The sequence below is a fragment of the Manis javanica genome, chromosome 8 (assembly GCF_040802235.1).
Source record: "Manis javanica isolate MJ-LG chromosome 8, MJ_LKY, whole genome shotgun sequence".
NCBI classification, from domain to species: domain Eukaryota; kingdom Metazoa; phylum Chordata; class Mammalia; order Pholidota; family Manidae; genus Manis; species Manis javanica.
The window spans coordinates 62,895,391-62,913,559 of NC_133163.1; the positions used below are offsets into that span (position 1 = coordinate 62,895,391).

General features: G+C 44.4%; 1 protein-coding gene across 1 annotated transcript; it reads left to right on the forward strand.

Annotated features, from left to right (window-relative positions):
- Positions 1–14,614: 14,614 nt before the first annotated feature.
- On the forward strand, positions 14,615–17,812 carry NFKBIA (NFKB inhibitor alpha). The gene is made up of 6 exons (XM_037025544.2): positions 14,615–14,962; positions 15,483–15,591; positions 15,920–16,130; positions 16,426–16,514; positions 16,645–16,905; positions 17,245–17,812. Exons 1-6 carry the CDS (start codon positions 14,736–14,738, stop codon positions 17,290–17,292), a joined length of 945 nt encoding a protein of 314 aa, XP_036881439.1. The 5' UTR covers positions 14,615–14,735; the 3' UTR covers positions 17,293–17,812.
- The last annotated feature ends 357 nt before the right edge of the window (positions 17,813–18,169 follow it).

Sequence of the window (18,169 nt, forward strand, 5' to 3'; positions counted from 1 at the left end):
TTTTTTAATTTGAAAATTTGCACATAAAAACCCATTTTCTGATTTTTTTCCCCCTTTGACAGTAGAATATCAATACTGAACTCAAAGTGCTGCTTGGAAAAATTGTCTGAGCTGAGTGTAAGGTGATGCTTGCTCACCTCTAGACTACCAAGATGGCACCACTCCTCCCTGGACTCATGTAGCTAACTTCGCTTATCTGTGAACCCTGCCTGGCCCCTATGGGTATTGTTTTTTGTTTTTTTAGTTTGAGACACTTTAAAGCTTTGATCCTCATTAAATTGCAGAATTTCTAGAAGAAACACATGAAGGCTTTAACAGTCTTATCCTTAGGTCATTATGAGTGAAGGGCCTGACGGATGGATGCAGGCAGCCGCTAACCACAGCAGGAGGAAAGAAGACTGAGCCTGAGATCCCAAGTGCTTCACAGGGGGCTGTCCATCCCCACTGTGCCTGCTTGTCCTGCTGCACTGTCATACCTCCATTCTCTTCAGCCTAGCTGCATTGAGCAATGGGTAGACTTTCTGGACTTCAATTCACGGGCTAAACCAATTTTGGCTTAATTGGCCTGGGCAATTAGTGCAGGACAATTGCCTAGAATGTTAAGAAAAGTCAAGTATGCTGGACAGTGTTCCATGCTGCCAGGCCACTGGGCACCTCAGGCAGCAGGTTCAGTCCATGCTGTGCATGTTCCACCCACAAAGTAGTCACACCAGGCCTGATTATGCTCCTTTTCCCACGGAGGTGCTCCTGCCCACAGTGAAGCCCAGTATTGTGGGCCATCCTGTCATTCCCAGTGGTTGCATCCTGGGCTAAAAGGAAAAGCAGCTTTCCTTAAAGATCAGGAACAAGACAGAATGCCCATTCTCCCCACTTTTATTCAACATAGTTCTGGAGGTCCTAGCCACAGCAATCAGACAACACAAAGAAATAAAAGGCATTCAGATCGGTAAGGAAGAAGTGAAACTGTCTCTGTTTGCAGATGACATGATATTGTACATAGAAAACCCTAAAGAATCCACCCCAAAACTACTAAAACTAATAACTGAATTCAGCAAAGTTGCAGGATATGAAATTAATACACAGAAATCTGTTGCATTCCTATATGCTAATGATGAACTAGCAGAAAGAGAAATCAAGAAAACAATTACATTCACAATTGCATCAAAAAGAATAGAATAAAATACCTAGGAATAAAACTAACCAAGGAATTGAAAGACCTATACTCTGAAAACTATAAGATACTCATGAGAAAAATTAAAGATACCATTAAAGGGAAATGCATCCCATGCTCGTGGATAGGAAGAATTAATATTGTCAAAATGGCCATCCTGCCTAAAGCAATCTACAGATTCAGTGCAATCCCTATCAAAATACCAACAGCATTCAACAAACTAGAGCAAATAGTTCTAAAATTCATATGGAACCACAAAAGACCCTGAGCAGCCAAAGCAATCCTCAGAAGGAAGAACAAAGCTGGGAGGATTATGCTCCCCAACTTCAAAGCCACAATAATCAAAACAATTTGGTACTGGCACAAGAACAGACCCATAGATCAATGAAATAGAATAGAGAGCCCAGATATAAACCCAAGCATATATGATCAATTAATACATGATAAAGAAGCCATGGATATACAATGGGGAAATGACAGCCTCTTCAACAACTGGTGTTGGTAAAACTGGACAGCTATATGTAAGAGAATGAAACTGGATTATTGTCTAACTCCATACACAAAAGTAAACTCAAAGTGGATCAAAGACCTAAATGTAAGTCATGAAACCATAAAACTATTAGAAGAAAACATAGGCAAAAATCTCTTGAATATAAACATGAGCAACTTTTTCCTGAATGCATCTCCTTGGGCAAGGGAAACAAAAGCAAAAATGAAAAATGGGACTACATCAAGCTAAAAAGCTTCTGTACAGCAAAGGACACCATCAGTAGAACAAAAAGGCATCCTATAGTATGGGATATTTGTAAACAACCTATCCCACAAGGGGTTAACATCCGAAATATATAAAGAACTCACACACCTCAACAACAAAAAGCAAATAACCAGTAAAAAAATGGGTGGAGGATATGAACAGGCACTTCTCCAAAAGAGAAATTCAGATGGCCAACAGGCACATGAAAAGATGGTCCACATTACTAATCATCAGAGAAATGCAAATTAAAACCACAATGAGAAACCACCTCAAACCAGTTAGGATGGCCAACATCGAAAAGACTAGGAACAACAAAATGCTGACGAGGAAGCAGAGAAAGGAGAACCCTCCTACACTGCTGGTGGGAATGTAAATTAGTTCAACCATTGTGGAAAGCAATATGGAGATTCCTCAAAAAACTAAAAATAGGTGAGAAGAAAGATGGCGGCGTGAGTAGAGCAGTGGAAATCTCCTCCCAAAAACACATAGAGCTATGAAAATATAACAAAGAAAAATCTTCCTAAAATAGAGACCACAGGACACAGGACAACATCCAGACCACATCCACACCTGCAAGAACCCAGCGCCTTGTGAAGGGGGTAAGATACAAGCCCCGGCCCGGCGGGACCCGAGCGCCCCTCCCCCCGGCTCCCGGCGGGTGGAGAGAAACCGGAGCGGTTTTGTTTTTTTTTTTTTTTTTTTTTGGCGAGCGCTTTTTGGAAGCCTTAGAGGGACGGGCCCCCGTTGCTGGGGAGGCAGGGTGGCGGGACCGGTGAGGAGGTGCCTGGGAACGGCGCAGGAGGACAAAGAATATCCCGCGTTTCTCCCTGCGAGACCTGGGGGCGGGTGCCTGGGACCGGTGCCTGAGGACGGAGGAGGTCGCGCGTTTTTCCCCTTTTTTTTTTTCTCTTTTTGGCGAGCGCTTTTTGGAGGCCTTGGAGGGACGGGGACCCCAGTGCTAGGGAGGCACGGTGGCGGGACTGGTGAGTGGGTGGCTGGGACCGGCGCCTGAGGACAAAGAATATCCCCCGTTTTTCCCTGCGGGACCGGTGGGCGGGTGCCTGAGACCGGCACTTGAGGACAGAGGAAATCGCGCGTTTTTCCCCTTTTTTTTTTCTCTTTTCTGCGAGTGCATTTTGGAAGCCTAAAAGGGACAGGGACCCCGGTGCTAGGGAGGCAGGGCGGCGGGACTGGTGAGTGGGTGCCTGGGACCGGCACCTGAGGACAAAGAATATCCCGCATTTTTCCCTGTGGGACCGGTGGGTGGGTGCCTGAGACCAGCACCTGAGGACGGAAGAAATCGCGCGTTTTTCCCCTTTTTTTTCTCTCTTTTTGCCGAGTGCTTTTTGGAAGCCTTGAAGGGACAGGGACCCTGGTGCTAGGGAGGCAGGGCGGCAGGACTGGTGAGCGGGTGCGTGGGACCGGTGCCTGAGGACAAAGAGTATTGAGCGTTCCTTCCCTGCGGGACCGGTGGGTGGGTGCTTTTTGGAAGCCTTGAAAGGACAGGGACCCTGGTGCTAGGGAGACAGGGCAGCAGGACCAGTGAGCGGGTGCCTGGGACCGGCACCTGAGGACAAAAAAAAAAAAAAAAAATCGCTTGTTTTTTCCTTTTTTTTCCTTTTTTTTTTCTCTTTCTTTCTGTTCCCTCTCTCATTGTTGCTGCTGTTGTTTTGGTTTGGAGAGTGCTTTTTGGAAATCTTAAAGGGGCAGGACAGGTCACTTAGACCAGAAGCAGGGAATCTGGGGATCTCTGGGCACTCTAACCCCCTGGGCAGCAGGGAGCACAGAGACCCCTTACGGAGATAAATAGTCTCCTGGCTGCTCCCCCTCCAACGGGGCTCCACCATTTTGGAGGAACAGCCCCAGCCAGGCCAAGCCCACAGCAACAGCGGAGATAAACCCCAAAGCAACTGGGCGGGAAGCAGAAGCCCTGTCTGCGCACAGCTGCCCAGCACAAGCCACTAGAGGTCGCTATTCTCCCAGGAAAAGGCTACAAACCAACAAGAAGGGAAGCTCTTCCAGCGGTCACTTGTACCAGCTCTGCAAACTATCTCTATCACCATGAAAAGGCAAAACTACAGGCAGACAAAGATCACAGAGACAACACCTGAGAAGGAGACAGACCTAACTAGTCCTCCTGAAAAAGAATTCAAAATAAAAATCATGAACATGCTGACAGAGATGCAGAGAAAAATGCAAGAGCAATGGGATGAGATGCAGAGAAAAATGCAAGAGCAGTGGGATGAGATGCAGAGAAAAATGCAAGAGCAGTGGGATGAAGTCCGGAAGGAGATCACAGATGTCAGGAAAGAGATCACAGAAGTGAAACAATCCCTGGAAGGATTTATAAGCAGAATGGATAAGATGCAAGAGGCCATTGAAGGAATAGAAGCCAGAGAACAGGAACGTATAGAAGCTGACATAGAGAGAGATAAAAGGATCTCCAGGAATGAAACAACACTAAGAGAAATATGTGACCAATACAAAAGGAAAAACATTCGTATTATAGGGATACCAGAAGAGGAAGAAAGAGGAAAAGGGATAGAAAGTGTCTTTGAAGAAATAATTGCTGAAAACTTCCCCAAACTGGGGGAGGAAATAATCGAACAGACCATGGAATTACACAGAACCCCCAACAGAAAGGATCCAAGGAGGACAACACCAAGACACATAATAATTAAAATGGCAAGGATCAAGGACAAGGAAAGAGTTTTAAAGGCAGCTAGAGAGAAAAAGGTCACCTATAAAGGAAAACCAATCAGGCTAACATCAGACTTCTCAACAGAAACCCTACAGGCCAGAAGAGAATGGCATGATATACTTAATGCAATGAAACAGAAGGGCCTTGAACCAAGGATACTGTATCCAGCACGACTATCATTTAAATATGATGGTGGGATCAAACAATTCCCAGACAAGCAAAAGCTGAGGGAATTTGCTTCCCACAAACCACCTTTACAGGGCATCCTACAGGGACTGCTCTAGATGGGAGCACCCCTAAAAAGAGCACAGAACAAAACACACAACATATGAAGAATGGAGGAGGAGGAATAAGAAGGGAGAGAAGAAAAGAATCTCCAGACAGTGTATATAACAGCTCAATAAGCGAGCTAAGTTAGGCAGTAAGATACTAAAGAAGCTAACCTTGAACCTTTGGTAACCACGAATCTAAAGCCTGCAATGGCAATAAGTACATATCTTTCAATAGTCACCCTAAATGTAAATGGACTTAATGCACCAATCAAAAGACATAGAGTAATAGAATGGATAAAAAAGCAAGACCCATCTATATGCTGCTTACAAGAAACTCACCTTAAACCCAAAGATAAGCATAGACTAAAAGTCAAGGGATGGAAAAACATATTTCAGGCAAACAACAGTGAGAAGAAAGCAGGGGTTGCAGTACTAATATCAGACAAAATAGACTTCAAAACAAAGAAAGTAACAAGAGATAAAGAAGGCCACTACATAATGATAAAGGGCTCAGTCCAACAAGAGGATATAACCATTCTAAATATATATGCACCCAATACAGGAGCACCAGCATATGTGAAGCAAATACTAACAGAACTAAAGAGGGAAATAGACTGCAATGCATTCATTGTAGGAGACTTCAACACACCACTCACCCCAAAGGATAGATCCACTGGGCAGAAAATAAGTAAAGACACACAGGCACTGAACAACACACTAGAACAGATGGACCTAATAGACATCTATAGAACTCTACATCCAAAAGCAACAGGATATACATTCTTCTCAAGTGCACATGGAACATTCTCCAGAATAGACCACATACTAGCTCACAAAAAGAGCCTCAGTAAATTCCACAATATTGAAATTCTACCAACCAACTTTTCAGACCACAAAGGTATGAAAGTAGAAATAAATTCTACAAAGAAAACAAAAAGGCTCACAAACACATGGAGGCTTAACAACATGCTACTAAATAATCAATGGATCAATGAACAAATCAAAATAGAGATCAAGGAATATATAGAAACAAATGACAACAACAACACTAAGCCCCAACTTCTGTGGGATGCAGCGAAAGCAGTCTTAAGAGGAAAGTATATAGCAATCCAGGCACACTTGAAGAAGGAAGAACAATCCCAAATGAATAGTCTAACATCACAATTATTAAAACTGGAAAAAGAAGAACAAATGAGGCCTAAAGTCAGCAGAAGGAGGGACATAATAAAGATCAGAGAAGAAATAAACAAAATTGAGAAGAATAAAACAATAGCAAAAATCAACGAAACCAAGAGCTGGTTCTTTGAGAAAATAAACAAAATAGATAAGCCTCTAGCCCAACTTATTAAGAGAAAAAGAGAGTCAACACAAATCAACATAATCAGAAATGAGAATGGAAAAATCACGACAGACTCCACAGAAATACAAAGAATTATTAAAGACTACTATGAAAACCTATATGCCAACAAGCTGGAAAACCTAGAAGAAATGGACAACTTCCTAGAAAAATACAACCTCCCAAGACTGACCAAGGAAGAAACACAAAAGTTAAACAAACCAATTACAAGCAAAGAAATTGAAACAGTAATCAAAAAACTACCCAAGAACAAAACCCCGGGGCCGGACGGATTTACCTCGGAATTTTATCAGACACACAGAGAAGACATAATACCCATTCTCCTTAAAGTGTTCCACAAAATAGAAGAAGAGGGAATACTCCCAAACTCATTCTATGAAGCCAACATCACCCTAATACCAAAACCAGGAAAAGACCCCACCAAAAAAGAAAATTACAGACCAATATCCCTGATGAATGTAGATGCAAAAATACTCAATAAAATACTAGCAAACAGAATTCAACAGTATATCAAAAGGATCATACACCATGACCAAGTGGGGTTCATCCCAGGGATGCAAGGATGGTACAACATTCGAAAATCCATCAACATCATCCACCACATCAACAAAAAGAAAGACAAAAACCACATGATCATCTCCATAGATGCTGAAAAAGCATTTGACAAAATTCAACATCCATTCATGATAAAAACTCTCAGCAAAATGGGAATAGAGGGCAAGTACCTCAACATAATAAAGGCCATATATGATAAACCCACAGCCAGCATTATGCTGAACAGCGAGAAGCTGAAAGCATTTCCACTGAGATCGGGAACCAGACAGGGATGCCCACTCTCCCCACTGTTATTTAACATAGTACTGGAGGTCCTAGCCACGGCAATCAGACAAAACAAAGAAATACAAGGAATCCAGATTGGTAAAGAAGAAGTTAAACTGTCACTATTTGCAGATGATATGATACTGTACATAAAAAACCCTAAAGACTCCACTCCAAAACTACTAGAACTGATATCGGAATACAGCAAAGTTGCAGGATACAAAATCAACACACAGAAATCTGTAGCTTTCCTATACACTAACAACGAATCAATAGAAAGAGAAATCAGGAAAACAATTCCATTCACCATTGCATCAAAAAGAATAAAATACCTAGGAATAAACCTAACCAAGGAAGTGAAAGACTTATACTCTGAAAACTACAAGTCACTCTTAAGAGAAATTAAAGGGGACACTAATAAATGGAAACTCATCCCATGCTCATGGCTAGGAAGAATTAATATCGTCAAAATGGCCATCCTGCCGAAAGCAATATACAAATTTGATGCAATCCCTCTCAAATTACCAGCAACATTCTTCAATGAATTGGAACAAATAATTCAAAAATTCATATGGAAACACCAAAGACCCCGAATAGCCAAAGCAATCCTGAAAAAGAAGAATAAAGTAGGGGGGATCTCACTCCCCAACTTCAAGCTCTACTACAAAGCCATAGTAATCAAGACAATTTGGTACTGGCACAAGAACAGAGCCACAGACCAGTGGAACAGATTAGAGACCCCAGAAATTAACCCAAACATATATGGTCAATTAATATTTGATAAAGGAGCCATGGACATACAATGGCAAAATGACAGTCTCTTCAACAGATGGTGCTGGCAAAACTGGACAGCTACATGTAGGAGAATGAAACTGGACCATTGTCTAACCCCATATACAAAGGTAAACTCAAAATGGATCAAAGACCTGAATGTAAGTCACGAAACCATTAAACTCTTGGAAAAAAACATAGGCAAAAACCTCTTAGACATAAACATGAGTGATCTCTTCTTTAACATATCTCCCCGGGCAAGGAAAACAACAGCAAAAATGAGCAAGTGGGACTACATTAAGCTGAAAAGCTTCTGTACAGCGAAAGACACCATCAATAGAACAAAAAGGAACCCTACAGTATGGGAGAATATATTTGAAAATGACAGATCTGATAAAGGCTTGACGTCCAGAATATATAAAGAGCTCACACGCCTCAACAAACAAAAAACAAATAACCCAATTAAAAAATGGGCAGAGGAACTGAACAGACAGTTCTCCAAAAAAGAAATACAGATGGCCAAGAGACACATGAAAAGATACTCCACATCGCTAATTATCAGAGAAATGCAAATTAAAACTACAATGAGGTATCACCTCACACCAGTAAGGATAGCTGCCATCCAAAAGACAAACAACAACAAATGTTGGCGAGGCTGTGGAGAAAGGGGAACCCTCCTACACTGCTGGTGGGAATGTAAATTAGTTCAACCATTGTGGAAAGCAGTATGGAGGTGCATCAAAATGCTCAAAACAGACCTACCATTTGACCCAGGAATTCCACTCCTAGGAATTTACCCTAAGAACGCAGCAATCAAGTTTGAGAAAGACAGATGCACTCCTATGTTTATCGCAGCACTATTTACAATAGCCAAGAATTGGAAGCAACCTAAATGTCCATCTGTAGATGAATGGATAAAGAAGATGTGGTACATATACACAATGGAATACTACTCAGCCATAAGAAGTGGAAAAATCCAACCATTTGCAGCAACATGGATGGAGCTGGAGAGTATTATGCTCAGTGAAATAAGCCAAGCGGAGAAAGAGAAATACCAAATGATTTCACTCATCTGAGGAGTATAGGAACAAAGGAAAAACTGAAGGAACAAAACAGCAGCAGAATTACAGAACCCAAGAATGGACTAACAGGTACCAAAGGGAAAGGAACTGGGGAGGATGGGTGGACAGGGAGGGATAAGGGGGGGGAAGAAGAAGGGGGGTATTAAGATTAGCATGCATGGGGGGGAGGGAGAAAGGGGAGGGTGGGCTGCACAACACAGAGAGGACAAGTAGTGACTCTACCACATTTTGCTAAGCTGATGGACAGTAACCGTAATGTGGTTGTTAGGGGGGACCTGAAATAGGGGAGAGCATAGTAAACATAGTATTCTTCAGGTAAGTGTAGATTAAAAATTAAAAAAAAAAAAAAAAGAAAGAAAGAAAGAAAAGGGGGATTACTCCTTAACAGGATAAAATTATTGGTAAATCAAAGATCAACGCATGCTTTAAATATCCTTAATGTTGATCACTTAAAGGGTGTCAGATGATCAGCTATGGAGGTACTCTTTGCTGATAATATTCCTTTCTCTTAATTAAAAAAAAAAAAAAAAAAAAGCAGTTCCTATGTGCTGACCTCCAATGAGTTCTGCACAGTGGTATAGAGGGCATGTCAAAGTGTGGGCAAAGGGTCTGTTTGTTTCTACACAGAAGATCAAGGCCTAGCTTGGATACCCAGAAAATGAACTAAGATACGATATGAGGAGGAGCTTCCGGCATCAGCACTCTCTGGAGGACTCGTGCCGGGGGATGATCATCAAAAAGCCTCCACAGGGATCCGGACGATGCTGCGGTTGTGGCTGCATCCAGCCCACCGTCTCCTGGACTTGCCATAAGAAGGAGGAGGGAGATGTCTAGGCTGGCATGTGCATACAGTGAGACAACGAATTTGACTGGATCTGTACTGTTGGAACTCAACCAGGGGTTGGGAGGGGTGCAAGTTGTAGCACCCCAAAATCTCATGACTATAGACTATCTATGGTTAAAAGAACATATGGGATGTGAACAGATCCCAGAAATGGGCTGCTTTAATTTGTCTGATGGTTCAAGTACTGTTGGAAAATATCCATCATATCATAGATAAATTTTCACAAATGCCTAGGGTGCCTAAATGGTTTTCTTGGCTTCACTGGAGATGGCTGGTAATTATAGATTTGCTTTGTTTATGTCACCGTATTCCTATTATGTTAATATGTGTGTGCAAATTAGTTAGTAGTTTAAAACCTATACATACTTAAGGTACTATACAAGAAGATATGTCAAAGAAATAATCAATCCTCCCAAGTTTCCTTCATATGCTACATCTATAGCTTTTCTTCTTCCTTCCTAATTACAAACCTTAAATAGAATTCGTGCCTCATATCGAATTTACCGAGTATCATAATTCCTCCAGGTGGTAAAGATACCTCGAGACAAGTGCTGGGCATAGAAGCCACAGGGCATAAATCTGCAAAGAAGTAAAAAGCTAACCTTTGCAAACAATATGGCTTCTCTCTCACTTACCAACTTTACATTTCCCTGTATGGCCCCGGAAGATGACTGGTTAGCCAGAGACGGGTAAGATTCCTCAAGGGAGGAACAACCTAAGACAGGCACAGTCGCAGGGGGGCCATCAGGTGAGAATTTGGGGATCAACAGAGGTGAGGCTCAGAACCTCACCCCCCCTGCTTTGAGAGAAATCTTCTGCATCCGTGGATGTCTTGCTGCCCTTGTCTAGCCTGGATTAATACTTAGTCCATAGGCACACACCTGATCATCTGATCATCTACATTTGCCTTCTTACAGCACTAAACTATGTTTTCTACCTTTATCTTGCATCTACCTACCACTTCAGCATTTTATTAAAAATAAAAATAATAATAATAATAGGAGAAATGTGGGATCAACATATAAATCAAGTACAAAAATCAAATGAATATTCATATTTGACCTGATGGTTTATAGGTCATATTGCATGATCAAAACCGAAAGTTTCTGTGATGAATGCCCTTGTACTGTTCACCATGTAAGAATTTATTCACTGTGTAAGAATTCGTTCACCATGTAAGAACTTGTTCGTTATGCTTCAGAAGATTGGAGACTGACGAGAATTAGGCTTGAGATGGATTAATGATTGTACATTGAGCATTGACCCCCCTATACTGAATTTTATTGTTGTTAACAACCATTTGATCAATAAATATGAGAGATGCCCTCTCAAAAAAAAAAAAAAAAAAAAACTAAAAATAGAAATACCATTTGACCCAGGAATTCCACTTCTAGGAATTTACCCAAAGAATATAATTTCTCAGATTCAAAAAGACATATGCACCCCTATGTTTACTGCAGCACTATTTACAATAGCCAAGATATGGAAACAACCTAAGTGCTCATCAGTAGATGAATGGATAAAGAAGATGTGGTACATATACACAATGGAATACTATTCAGCCATAAGAAAGGAACAAATCCTACCATTTGCAACAACATGGATGGAGCTAGAGGGTATTATGCTCAGTGAAATAAACCAGACAGAGAAAGATAGGTACCAAATGATTTCCCTCATTTGTGGAGTGTAACAACAAAGCAAAACTGAAGGAACAAAACAGCAGCAGACTCACAGACTTCAAGAAGGGACTAGAGGCTACCAAAAGGGAGCGTGGGTGAGGGTGGGTGGGAAGGGAAGAAGGGAGAAGGGGATTGAGGGGTATTATGATTAGTACACATGGTGTCTGTGGAGGTCACAGGAAAGACAGTGTAGCACAGAGAAGACAAGTAGTGACTCTGTGGCATCTTACTACACTGATGCACAGTGACTTCAATGGGGTATGGTGGGACTTGATAATATGGGTGAATGTAGTAACCACAATGTTTTTCATGTGAAACCTTCATAAGGGTGTATATCAATGATACCTTAATTTAAAAAAAAAGGCAAAGCAGCTTTGAGGGTAACTTACTCAGAGACTTTTGCATTAAAAAAGAAAAGGACATTAAAAACTAGTTTTCTAAGGTTTTAACATCTTTGAAATGGTCAAGATTAGCTAAAATGTTTGACAGTGAGATAGAACTCTAAGTGCCCAAGTCCATAAAGGTCTTTCTAAACCAAAATCAGTCTTTTTCTGTCTTCTTCTGCCACATATGCTCGTGTTTTTTTGATTTCCAAATATGTTTTTTATTGCTGAAGTTGTAGTGTTTCTTGATTTAAACTGTATAAAGCTATATATGATAGAGAGAGGAAACCTGCCTGGATCACATTATTCAAAACGGTCTCCCAGGTCACAGAAAAACCAGAGGTACCTCCTTGGGAATCCCTACCATAGGGACAGGTCATCAAGGCCCAGCACCTCCCAAAATTTCAAAAGCTCTGTGACAGATCAGGGAATGCCTGGGCCTGACTCTTACCACTAGGTGTCACACTAAACAATCAGGAATAAAGACCACCAGGTCCTGAAGGCTATTAGGAACAAAAAGCCACAAGAGGAGGTGCAAAGAAACTTACTCCTGAGATACTTTGTACTTATGCATGACTTTCTTTTTAATGGTCATTTTAAAACCTGCAGCTAAAAATCCTCTTCTAAGGTATCCTTTATAAATGGGGCATTTAGAATTTGACATTTACATGGTTTTTTTTTTTTACAGATGTGAATATCCTCAGGAGAATATTTACCTTCTATTTTACCTGACAATTGGAGTAGAAAATACTTTTATCTTCCAAATTATAGTGTATTCAGTCTCATTTTCACAATGTGTTTTCAAAAGTGTCAATACCATGACTGTTTTGGCCAAATGATTAATATGCTGGGATAGAAATTACATAAATTGTCATGGGCTGGGGGATAGGTAAATTTCTCTGCATTTCAGTTTCTATTAAGGAAATTAGGAACAACACCTAGCTTACAAGATTACAAAAGAACTAACAATGTATTATATAAAGTACTGGAGTCCTTTCAAAAATTTATACTATGATATTTCCAAGAGTTATCATAACCCTTAAGCAGAGTTATACATGCAATTGTGGCCACGTAATACAATTTTTAAGCTGGAAAAAAATCTAAATAACATTAAATCCCATCTTATTATTATAAAAAGAAGGTATAGCACAGCAAGTTAACTGATCTCTCCAACTAATAAGCAGTTAATTAGAGGTAAAGCCTGGAACTGAGATCTACTTAGTCGCTGTTCTACCCTGCCTCAATGATTGTATATTTGTATATCATATGCCTGCAGAGATAATGGGGCCTATCCCTGGATTTTCATTTTAATATACGATCATTACTACCCTGAAGATTTTATTTCATTTTCCTTTTTTTCCCCCCTCATATTTTATCTTTCACCTCCACTGACCCAGATTCCCTCCATTCAGATGCTGGGGAGGCAGGGGCATGGAAGAGATGAGGAGAGGAGAAGGGTTGGTTAGGACATGGCCAGTCAAGTTAAAGATGATTGCAAGAAATCACCAGAAATCTCTGCAAAACTATAGAGGGGAGTAATTCTGAAGAACTCTGGCAAAAGTTGTTTGCTTTTTGCCTGGACCAGTTCTAGAAGTAGATTAATTCAACCTGTGGATTGTTGGCAAGGAGGTAAAGGTAGGTAGGGGAGCATAAATTCTATTTCTGCAAGTGAAACCAAAGGATGGTGAGACTGGGGTGTACACACTTTGCATGGATAGGTCCACAGTGGTCCTACCCCAGGATAGGGGGGCAAGGAGCCAGCAAGTGCAGGCAATGTTAGGGCTGCCCTGGGCCTCCTGCAGTATGTCTAGCAGCTTGTTAGCCATCCTTAGGGCCTAATCTTGGGTAAGGTACTACTCAACCCATTCCTCAGCGTCCTTGCCCAAATGCTTCTGGAAAGTCAGCCAGCTAGGCCCCCCAGAAGTAGGCTCCGGTTGCATTCTCTGCAGCAGCTCACTGCAAACCAGGAGGCAGGCACAACCTCAATCATTATTTCCTTATTGCAAGGTATCAGCAGCCTCTACTACGGAGATTAACACCCTGCTCTACTTGAAAAAATTTTGCTCATATTCAGCATTTTCACTCTCCGTGGTGAGAGTTTGCCCCTCCCCCAGTCAACAGGATTGTTAATCCCGAGGAAATGGTTTGAGGGTTCTCCAAGCATTTAGGCTTTTAACGAGAAAGCTTTCACAACGTCCACCTGAGGGGCTCCTGCCCTGCAAAGAACCTGAGAGTGGCAAGACCGCAGAAGCACCCCGCGACCTTCTAACCGCCGGTGCGTCCTTCCCGGCAGAGAGAAGTTTGGGGAAGCAAATCCCTACACCCAGCCATCATTTCCACTAGCGTTTTCAAAAGATAAAACGGAAAGGACCGCCAGGTTGGCAAACCCCAATTAGGAACCGCCCAGCAGGTCTGCGTCCTTGGGATATCAGCAGCCGACGACCCCAAATCAAATCGATGATGGGAAACCCCAGGGAATGAAGTTTTCTTGCAGAGGGACAGGATTACTGAGTGCAGGCTGCAGGGAAGTACCGGGGGAAGGGGCCTCGTCGGAAGGACTTTCCAGCCATTCAGCGTTCATCAAAAAGTTCCCTGTGCATGACCCCAGTGGCTCATCGCAGGGAGTTTCTCTGATGAACCCCGGCTCAGGGTTTAGTCTTCTTTTTTCCCCTAGCAGAGGACGAAGCCAGTTCTCTTTTCTGGTCTGACTGGCTTGGAAATTCCCCGCGACTGACCCCGCCCCGGAGAAATCCCCTGCCAGCGTTTATAGGGCGCCGCGGCGGCGCTGCCGAGCCCACAACAGCCCGGCCCGCGGTCCTGCCCGCAGCGACGCTGTGAGGAAGGGAGCGCACACCCGCGCCGAGCGCACCTGGGGGAGCAGCCCCCGAGCCTGCACCGCGCCATGTTTCAACCCGCCGAGCACGCTCCGGAGTGGGCCATGGAGGGCCCTCGGGACGCGCTCAAGAAGGAGCGGCTGCTGGACGACCGCCACGACAGCGGCCTGGACTCCATGAAGGACGAGGAGTACGAGCAGATGGTGAAGGAGCTGCGGGAGATCCGCCTCGAGCCACAGGAGGCGCCGCGCGGCGCCGAGCCCTGGAAGCAGCAGCTCACTGAGGACGGAGACTCGTAAGTGTCGCGGGCGCGGGTGGCGGGGCCGAGTGGGGACGCCGGGCCTGCAGCGGCGGGCGCGGGGCTTGTGCACCGATCCCGAGACGGGGCCTAGGACTGCTTCCCGGGGCCGGGGGCCCAGCCGCCCTGTCGGGCGGCCCCGCGCACACACCCCCGCCCGCCCTCAGGGTCCTCTCGCCGGGGGCGGGGCGGCGGCGGGGACGCGAGATCCCCGCTCGCCGGAGGGGGCCGGAGTTTCTGCCCCGCTGGCGGGCGCCGCGCGGCCGGGAGGGGAAGTACAGGGCGTTCCGGCCGGGCGGAGGGCGGGGCGGTCTAGCCGGCGCCCGCCGGGGAGGGGGGCCCGGAAAGTCCCTGGGCGCCTGCCAGGAACACTCAGCTCATAATAACCTCGCGGAAAACACCGTGGCCTCGGCCTCCAGAAACCCCGGCCTTGCGCAATCCCCCGCAGCGCGCGCCTCCCTGGGCCCCACGCAGTGCACTCACCAGCCCTGGGGGGTTTTCCCTCTTTTCCCCTCAGGTTCCTGCACTTGGCCATCATCCATGAAGAGAAGGCTCTGACTATGGAAGTGGTCCGCCAAGTGAAGGGAGACCTGGCCTTCCTCAACTTCCAGAACAACCTGCAGCAGGTGAGCTGCGAGCCCAGCCCTGTGCCCCTCTGACCGCGGGATGGAGCTGGGCCTGGCACAGTTGCTCCCAAGCCTCACTAAATTAACAGTCACTGGTTATGTGCCCTGACCTTTTACATTGAAATCAGCTAACATCCCAGAGAGTAAATCCCACTGATTTGGTGAGGCCTTTATGAAGCCCACCTGGTGCCTCTGGTATTTACCTGCCCCTTGTTCTGCCTGGGAGGAGCAGCACCCACAAACAGGAGCTCTCTGGGGGTCAAAGGGTATTCAGACTGTGGGGTTGGTCCTTGGCTTATCCTCTTTCTGCCTTCTCATCTGTTTGTAGACTCCACTCCATTTGGCTGTGATCACCAACCAGCCAGAAATTGCCCAGGCACTTTTGGAAGCTGGCTGTGATCCTGAGCTCCGAGACTTTCGAGGAAATACCCCCCTACACCTTGCCTGTGAGCAGGGCTGCCTGGCCAGTGTGGGAGTCCTGACTCAGACCCGCGGGAGCCAGCACCTCTACTCCATCTTGCAGACCACCAACTACAACGGTACGTCTGCCTGCCCCTCATCCAACTGCCCCTCATCCAAGGGAGGTGACATGGAGAAGGGAGAGGTGGGCCCACTTAGAGTCTAGGCAAGAGCTTAAACTCTCTACGTGGATACGGTTAAGAAAATATGTATGCAAAAGGCCTGTTTGATGCTTTTATAAAGTTCATTCAAAACCCAGATACTGGGTTCTTCAAATTCAGAATAATTTGTTCCTTAAGAGAATAGGTGAAAGGTTCTGCTTGAGATGTGAGGGTTAAAACGAATAGTTATATTTTCCTTTTTTTGTTCTTCCAGGTCACACGTGTCTGCACTTAGCCTCTATCCATGGCTACCTGGGCATTGTGGAGCTTTTGGTGTCCTTGGGTGCTGATGTCAATGCTCAGGTGAGCGCTTCATGCCTCCAGATGGAGTGTGTCAGGCTCCGGGGCCCTCCTCAAAAAGACTTGATGTGCCTTTGTTGCAAGCAAAAATTCAAATTCACCTGTAAGCATTGCAAATTCCTTTTGGTTTCAGGAGCCCTGTAATGGTCGAACTGCCCTCCATCTCGCTGTGGACCTGCAGAATTCAGACCTGGTGTCACTTTTGTTGAAATGTGGGGCTGATGTCAACCGAGTCACCTACCAGGGCTACTCCCCCTACCAGCTCACCTGGGGCCGCCCGAGCACCCGGATACAGCAGCAGCTGGGCCAGTTGACCCTAGAAAATCTTCAGATGCTGCCAGAGAGTGAGGATGAGGAGAGCTATGACACAGAGTCAGAATGCACAGAGGACGAGGTGAGTCTCAACTTCATCATTCTGTAAAAAAGCAATGGGAATGGCCATTCTTTCTCTACCCCACTAGGCCCCTAAAGCTACTCTATGCAAAGGTCACAAACTAGTGTATATAACCTGTATCCCAAGAGCATGTGTGTTCTTTCTTGCCCCTTTGTAAGAAGAGAGGAGCATTAACCTAGAGGAAAGCTCTTTCAGCCCGGGAAGTTAATTTATATTTGGGTTACAGAGGCTAGAGTCCAAGAATGCTTGAGTTATCACCAGGAGCAGCCCTCACTGTCATCCTAGCAGCCTTGGCAAAGCTCAGGAAGTTTAACATGTCTTTTCCTTTCTTGTTTTTAGCTGCCCTATGATGACTGTGTGCTTGGAGGCCAGCGCCTGGTGTTATAAGCCTTAGAACTTGTCTGAAGGAACCTGGACTTGTATATCTGTACAAAAAAAGTTTTATTTTTCTAAAAAAAAGAAAAAGAAAAAAATCAGAAGGGTGCACTTTCAACCATACCATGCACTGCCTGGCCCAGAACATTGTACTATAGTGGATCAGCCCTCATTTTATTATTTCTGTGAACTTTGGGAGACAAGAAAGATCACTGGAATTCAAAGCAAACCTCCTTTAAACCTTACCTTTGTGTGGATTTTGGAAAAGATTATCTAAAATTTGATAAAGGACTATTTTATTTATTGTATTTTTTGACTGAAGCACCATGGATTCAGTGGCTGAGCCCAGTTGTTTCCTCTGACATGTAACAATCAGGTGTGGTGTTAAACCTTTCAGTGGTGTAGGAGTTAAAAGTCACTACCTTTCAAGGTTTGTGTTGCCCTCCTGTAAATGGTGTACATAGTGTATTTTGTTGGTAATTATTTTGGTACTTCTAAGATGTATATTTATTAAACATTTCCACAAACAGAATTATCCTGATTGTTTCTTTGGGGCTGCCACGGGACTCCTATTCTAAGAATCCTTTGATCCTCAGGTGGAGGTAGAGGTGAAGAGTTGTGTGGGAGCACTTACCACAGCCAGCCACAGAACCCTTTTGGAGAGCAGCTTCTCATACTGTGCACATCAGCCTCCCAGGCAGGCTTTGCAGGCAACCCTGGGGCCCGGTGTGTGGGTGGGGAGGCTGTTGTAAGATGATAGGCAACACCGGTCTCACGCTTGGGGTGGCAACAACTTGCTTGGTGTATAGCTGGAAGGCTCTCCACTGTCAGGCTTTTTTTCCTCCTGGTGTTAACTATTCCAGGACCCTTCCACTTCAGGAAATTACTT

Bases quoted from the DNA above. Each gene is read 5' to 3' on its own strand.
- NFKBIA (XM_037025544.2), top strand. From the start codon at position 14,736: ATGTTTCAACCCGCCGAGCACGCTCCGGAGTGGGCCATGGAGGGCCCT. The intron at 14,963-15,482 runs GTAAGTGTCGCG...TTTTCCCCTCAG, and splicing joins CTCACTGAGGACGGAGACTC to GTTCCTGCACTTGGCCATCA. The intron at 16,515-16,644 runs GTGAGCGCTTCA...TTTTGGTTTCAG, and splicing joins GTGCTGATGTCAATGCTCAG to GAGCCCTGTAATGGTCGAAC.